This window comes from Coniophora puteana (genome assembly GCF_000271625.1).
Source record: "Coniophora puteana RWD-64-598 SS2 unplaced genomic scaffold CONPUscaffold_19, whole genome shotgun sequence".
In the NCBI taxonomy this organism is placed as follows: domain Eukaryota; kingdom Fungi; phylum Basidiomycota; class Agaricomycetes; order Boletales; family Coniophoraceae; genus Coniophora; species Coniophora puteana.
Window position 1 is genome coordinate 312,759 of NW_006913071.1, and position 6,056 is coordinate 318,814.

The 6,056-nt window shown below is 49.0% G+C and overlaps 1 protein-coding gene across 1 annotated transcript in view; it reads left to right on the forward strand.

Moving 5' to 3' along the window:
- The window catches only part of CONPUDRAFT_113150 (uncharacterized protein), a gene marked incomplete at its 3' end in the record, with an annotated part of 15,566 nt that extends 9,673 nt beyond the window's left edge, over positions 1-5,893 (forward strand). Inside the window, exons 2-3 of the mRNA XM_007777022.1 lie at positions 3,054-3,090; positions 5,166-5,893. Coding sequence (XP_007775212.1) covers positions 3,054-3,090; positions 5,166-5,893 — 765 coding nt within the window. The remainder of the gene's footprint in view (positions 1-3,053; positions 3,091-5,165) is intronic.
- Positions 5,894-6,056: the final 163 nt, after the last annotated feature.

Below are 6,056 nucleotides of genomic sequence, written 5' to 3' on the forward strand. Positions count from 1 at the left end.
GATGATCGACTTGGGGTACGATAGCGACGATGAAGAGTATGACGCTAGAAGTCGGGCGAAGTTTGAGGCTGAGGCTCGGGAGCGCTTCGTCAGCGAGACGAAGAAAACTGTGCGAGAGAACCTACGCAGGGCCGATCTGCCTGATCAACGAGTGTACGTCCTCTCGAACTCGACGATGTTGAGCACTGTCAAGGGTTCGATTTCATCCAAGATGTCGAAGAGGCTTCTGGACGAGAAAGAGTTTCTGAAGGACTTCTCGGAGGGTGTGCAGAGGTACGGAGGAGGCATTGGGGCTTAGAAGCCTAACGTTTGCCAGTCGATATAACAAGTTTCTGAATGACGCCTTTCCTGAACGATCTCGAATCTCGATAGTGATGGTTGTAGTCTGGTTGGTCTATTGTTTCAGCCTTTGGTGTTGCATTCCTCTGTGAATTCTCAACAATGAGTAAGAGTAAAAACAACACTACTTACTTGGGGAGACATGAGGTTGACTGAGGCAAGGCGAAGTCAAAACACCGCGCCTGGGTTGTTGCGCATGAATTCACACGTGGCGCGAACCATCCATTCCTCGAAGACGCCCATGCATCAAGTGATTCGGCGTTGTTTAGAGCCAGTCGAGCGCCACTATAGGTGACCAAGTGTATGCGCTGGAGCCTGATTTTGTTGAACTCTGGATTAAAGCTAGAGGTAAAATTAAAGCGGAGGTCACGTTGAAGTTATAGCGTGCGGGGGGCGTGGGATGATAGTGTCGGGTATTGATCCGACGACATTTCCGAGTCGCGTCTCGCCCTCAACTCACCCTTGCCAACTGCTTACATTGCAAGCAAAGTGCATATGTCTTCGCGTAAGCAGGTTTTATTCAACTTTGCGCGTCTATACGTCAAGAAGGGCGAGAAACCAAGGAACTAAAAAGGGACATTGATACATCGTACATTTGGGCTATCATATCATGGTATATAATGCAGACCCGGCGTCTGGCATTCAATGCTAGCCTGTACATTCTTTATTCTTCAAAAGGTTTAGAATAGAAACACCAATATACGTGCAAGGAATGGATGTCATTGTCATAGCCTGTATCCGTACCAGCCTAAGCGGACATTTCCCCATAGGCGTCATTGCCATCGAGATGAGACTTAACAATCCATCTTCCGTTCATTCTATCTCCACTCAGTTAGCAAAAACTAATATGTGAGTGAAAAAGCGGCACCCACGCTGCTAACAACGCATTGGCATATACTAGAACAATGTCAGATCACAATGCACATCATCTGCTGTGAAACAGACCCACCCGATCCGATGTTGACATATGGAGCCAACCAGACATCTTATGATCATAGTAAGCATATGAGTTCGACGATTTAAGAGGTATTGTGCATACAGTTTGTAGAGCCAAAGAGCAAGTACTGAATAATATGAGGTCTTTGTACGGCATGTGGTTTCTCAGTACTCACAAATACTAGGACCAAAAACATAACAAAGCTGGCTTGACAGTTAGTGAACGTCACGACTATAGTGGAAATATAAACTTGCCTCGTAAAAATACCAGTTCTGCATGATTTAAAGTCAGTTTCATGGTTCACAGATCTAGAAGTTGAAGAGACAAGGACAACTTACCGACGGTCCACAGAATGAGCATGTCTGCCATTGACTTTTAGGGAATGTTTAGTTTGGGAATTCAGATTCATAGATGAGCATGCCTCACAGTTTAGACAGCTTAGTATGACGCTGCGAGCGAAGATGTATAACAACAAGCCCTGACGTCCACGCATCGCACAGAAGGTGTGCGCCAAAAGCTAGAGCTATGAGAACACGAGTAGTGGGTTGCGTAGCGGAGACTAGCTGATCCCCGACAGAGTACGTTCGTGCAAGCGCAACGAAACCAAGGGTTACGGCGACAAGCAGAAGTAGAAGACCTATCAGCGACGGAACAAGTGCCCTCGTGAATTTCCACAAACGGAAGAGGAAGAACGACTGGAAGTAACCGTTCTTAAGAATGAAAAAGCAACAGTAAGGTTCATTGAACTGACCTCGACTATGAGCTCCATTATAGGCATTAGATAGCCCACGATTTCAGCGGATGTGGAAATGGTCGCAAATACGGAGGCACCCTTTTCTACAACGTCCACGGTCCACTCCCACAGCGCGACTAGTTCAACACCAAATTTGAATATTTCTAAAACCCTAAAGCCACATAACACGTATATTAGTGGTGTACTTCAACATTTGAAGGGTTCACATGGCGAAAAATTGTTGGGAAGGCAAAAGAATTTACACGTACATCACTACAATGACCTATTGACCTCATATGTCAGCGAGGGCGGCTCCAACATACAAAGGATAATCAATTTTACTTACCAGGCATTTGAAGAACCATTTGTCATCAAAATGCATTGTGAAATATACGTAGGCCTGCACTATCGAGCATCCTGTCAATAAGGCATTGAATACAATGCCAATCTCCACCGGGCCCATCAGGGTACTCGCGCTCGGAGGTAGATATACCATAGTAGGAAAGCACGTCGTTTTGTGTTTTGGCGTTTGAGAGGGAAATCGGAGGGAACTGTATCTCACTGAGGTAGTCCTTTTAGGTCGTGATTCAAGAGGCTTATAACTTCTTGATGAGACGCTGGTGCGAGGGGCAGTGAATTGCACACGATCGACAGACCTTGCGGTGATCTTGGTGTGCAGATGTGTACAAACCACGGGTAGCTAGCACTAATGATCAACAGCCCGAGTGAAGTCAACCCGTCAGAGGTCAATTACCATTGACAGCTTTGGACAGTGCTGGCTGTCTGGTTGCATCACATTGCAGCTTGCTGTACACATACAGACAGACTGCATTCCAACCAGGCTCTGAGTCAAGTATTCCTGGAGACAGTCGCTAGTGGAGACCTACAAAGACGTTTATGTTGATCATGGAGCATATAGGGGGTCGACGCCACTATCACAAGGTCTTTCTCATGGATATTCTATCTCCGTGGTCGTCCGCGGATGCCGTAGCTATCAGCGTCGGTGAACGATGTGCATGAGTGTTGTTTCAGACCTCATCATAGCCTGCTAACGAGATATGTTTTCCCGGAATTATACCCAGTCTTTCAGCTTCAATAGCTTGGAGCTGAATTCGAGAGGTGCCCCTCGGAGGACACTGCGTATGTTTTCTAATACATTAATATTTGCCAATCAATATTAGTTCAAAATGCATCGCCCGTCAGAGCCAAGAAGGACGTAAAGTTAGACGGGTCCAAAACCTTGATGTGTTGTTTGCTCCTAATGAGAGGATAAGGGATAGCGTGTGGCGTCGTTGCTGTGCATGATACTGAGCTGCTTCTCGTAACAAGTACATGTCTATTCGGTGTATTGGTGGCGTCCTAGCGCGCCTCGGTTTGCACATGTTTACTGATGAGGTGTATCCAGTTCGGGACTCGTTTTCACAAACGCCATGATCGAAACAAGTACTATGTTCCACTAAAATATTCAAGGATGAGTTCGAAGGTAAAATACGCTTGGAAACTTGAGCGTTTGTATGCCCAGACAATCGGTGGAGAAACAACTTCTATCCGAGGTGATTATGATTACACCGGCGTCTAGATTGAAGAAGGTTCATCAGCAGTACTTGTAGACGTTTGCTGTGCAGAAGCTGTGTTAAAGCATGTACGACATCGATATCTCCTCAATCTATCACCAAGGGCTCCGTGGATTCCTTAACATACATACTGGCTATATTTGAGTATGTCATACTATCAAGCTTCTACCGGGGTACCCCCAACTGATCCTCGGGACTTTCAGTCCACATGTCAAGCTTCTAGAGGGATGGCGCACAAATTCTAGCTTCCAATACGAACAAGTTATGATGTTAAAAGGGGAAATGGCCTGAATCTAGAACAAGGTTCTGACGGAGCAGATACTCCGAGCCCCATAGATATTTGGCAGTTCATTCTGATGTGGGGATGCAATATAAGCTTCGGAGACGAACAGGCACGTTCCAGCTAAACGACAACCTCGTCGAGAAGACTAGTGAAAGAACTTACTTAATTTTGGATCCGACACAGGAAACTACAAACTAATCAATGATCTACCTCCACCCTTGACCGGTAACACTGCACGGGCAAGTTGGGACGTCCATTCAGACTGATGCACAGGACCGACTTCGCATGCTATACATCGGCATATTTGGTCAATGCAGAAGCAAACCCAATCCTAACATCCAGATCCAAACTGCTACTATTCCTCTCCCAGACGCGGACCTGCGCGCCATCCACTTTCGCGACCGAGAGGAGTCGCCTTCCCTGTTTAACTTACTGCATTGGTACGCAAACTTTACCTTACCAACAAAAGTCAAATACATGATTAACAAGTCGCCCAAACTGGGATCAGTAGAACCAATTACATATGTATGGGCTAAGGGTGAGCGGCTTCTTGCAGTGGTCACAGAGTGAGTGCTTACTGCAAAGGACTTATATCATTCTCAAAAAATTGCTTTATTATTACCATCGTTGTGAAGGGTACGCTAACTGTTACTGAGAACCCTCGTTGGCCCCAAAAAGCCTGCATTTTGTCGCGGACGGCGGTCTACACCCACTTAGTTGAAAGCACCGTACGCATTTTTCCAACCCCTCATCCTCTTGACACCGCTCTACAAAGTTACAGCATGAGCGCCCGGGTCTTCATGCGCCGCAACAACGCACAACGCCATATCCAAGAGGCCAATAGACTTCAACGTGAAAAAGAAGAACGCGAATGTGCAGCTCAGACTGCAAGCGAAGAAGCAGCGAGACAGGTATGGCAGGCACAGGAGAACGCGCGGCTCGCTAGAGAAGCTGAGGAACGTGAAAGGCAGGCAGAGGAGGCGGCAAGGCAAGCTCGAGAAGCAGAGGCCGCCATGCAGGCGGCGCGGGCGGAGGCAGAGCGCGCTAGACAGGAGGCGGAACAGGCCCGAGGAGCTGTGCAGCGCGAGGCAGAGATACAGCGACAGGAGGCGGAGCGTAGGGAGAACCAACTGAGAGAAGAAGCGAGGAGGTCGACGGAGGCAGCTCAACGGGAAGCGCAGAGGCAGCGAGAGATTGCTGCCGAGGAGAAGAGGAAGGCGGTCGAGGCACAGCAGGCTGCTGAGGCTGCGGCCCGAGCAGCAGCGGAGGAGGCTAGCCGTGCTCATGCGGCAAAGGAAGAGGCGGAGCGTCAGCTCCAAGAGGGCATCCAGCCTGTCATCATGCCCTCCACTGCAGACCTCGAAGCTGCCAGGCGCCGAGTAGGGTACCGCGAGGGCTACTACCACTTTGCCGCCACGGGGATTGCGGGTAGCGGCAAATCGTCGCTCATCAACGCATTCCGCGGCCTACGCAGTGGGGAAGCAAACGCAGCTGCGACCGGCATCACGGAGACGACCTTGCAGATGGCTCGATTTCCTGACGCCAACCCGACCAACCACATCGTCTGGTACGACATCCCTGGTGCTGGGACACTGCAAGTGCACGACTGGCAGTACTTCAACGACCAGGGGCTCTACATCTTCGACGCCCTGGTCGTCCTCTTCGATAATCGGTTCACGGTCACCGATGTCGCCATCCTCCGCAATGCCCGTCTCTTTAACATCCCATGCTACATCGTACGCTCCAAGGCAGATGCGCATATCCGTAACGTGATGATCGATTTGGGATACGATAGCGACGACGACGAGCATGACGCTAGAAGTCGGGCGAAGTTTGAGGCTGAGGCTCGGGAGCGCTTCGTCAGCGAGACGAAGAAAACTGTGCGAGAGAACCTACGCAGGGCCGATCTGCCTGATCAACGAGTGTACGTCCTCTCGAACTCGACGATGTTGAGCACTGTCAAGGGTTCGATTTCATCCAAGATGTCGAAGAGGCTTCTGGACGAGAAAGAGTTTCTGAAGGACTTCTCGGAGGGTGTGCAGAGGTACGGAGGAGGCATTGGGGCTTAGAAGCCTAACGTTTGCCAGTCGATATAACAAGTTTCTGAATGACGCCTTTCCTGAACGATCTCGAATCTCGATAGTGATGGTTGTAGTCTGGTTGGTCTATTGTTCCAGCCTTTGGTGTTGC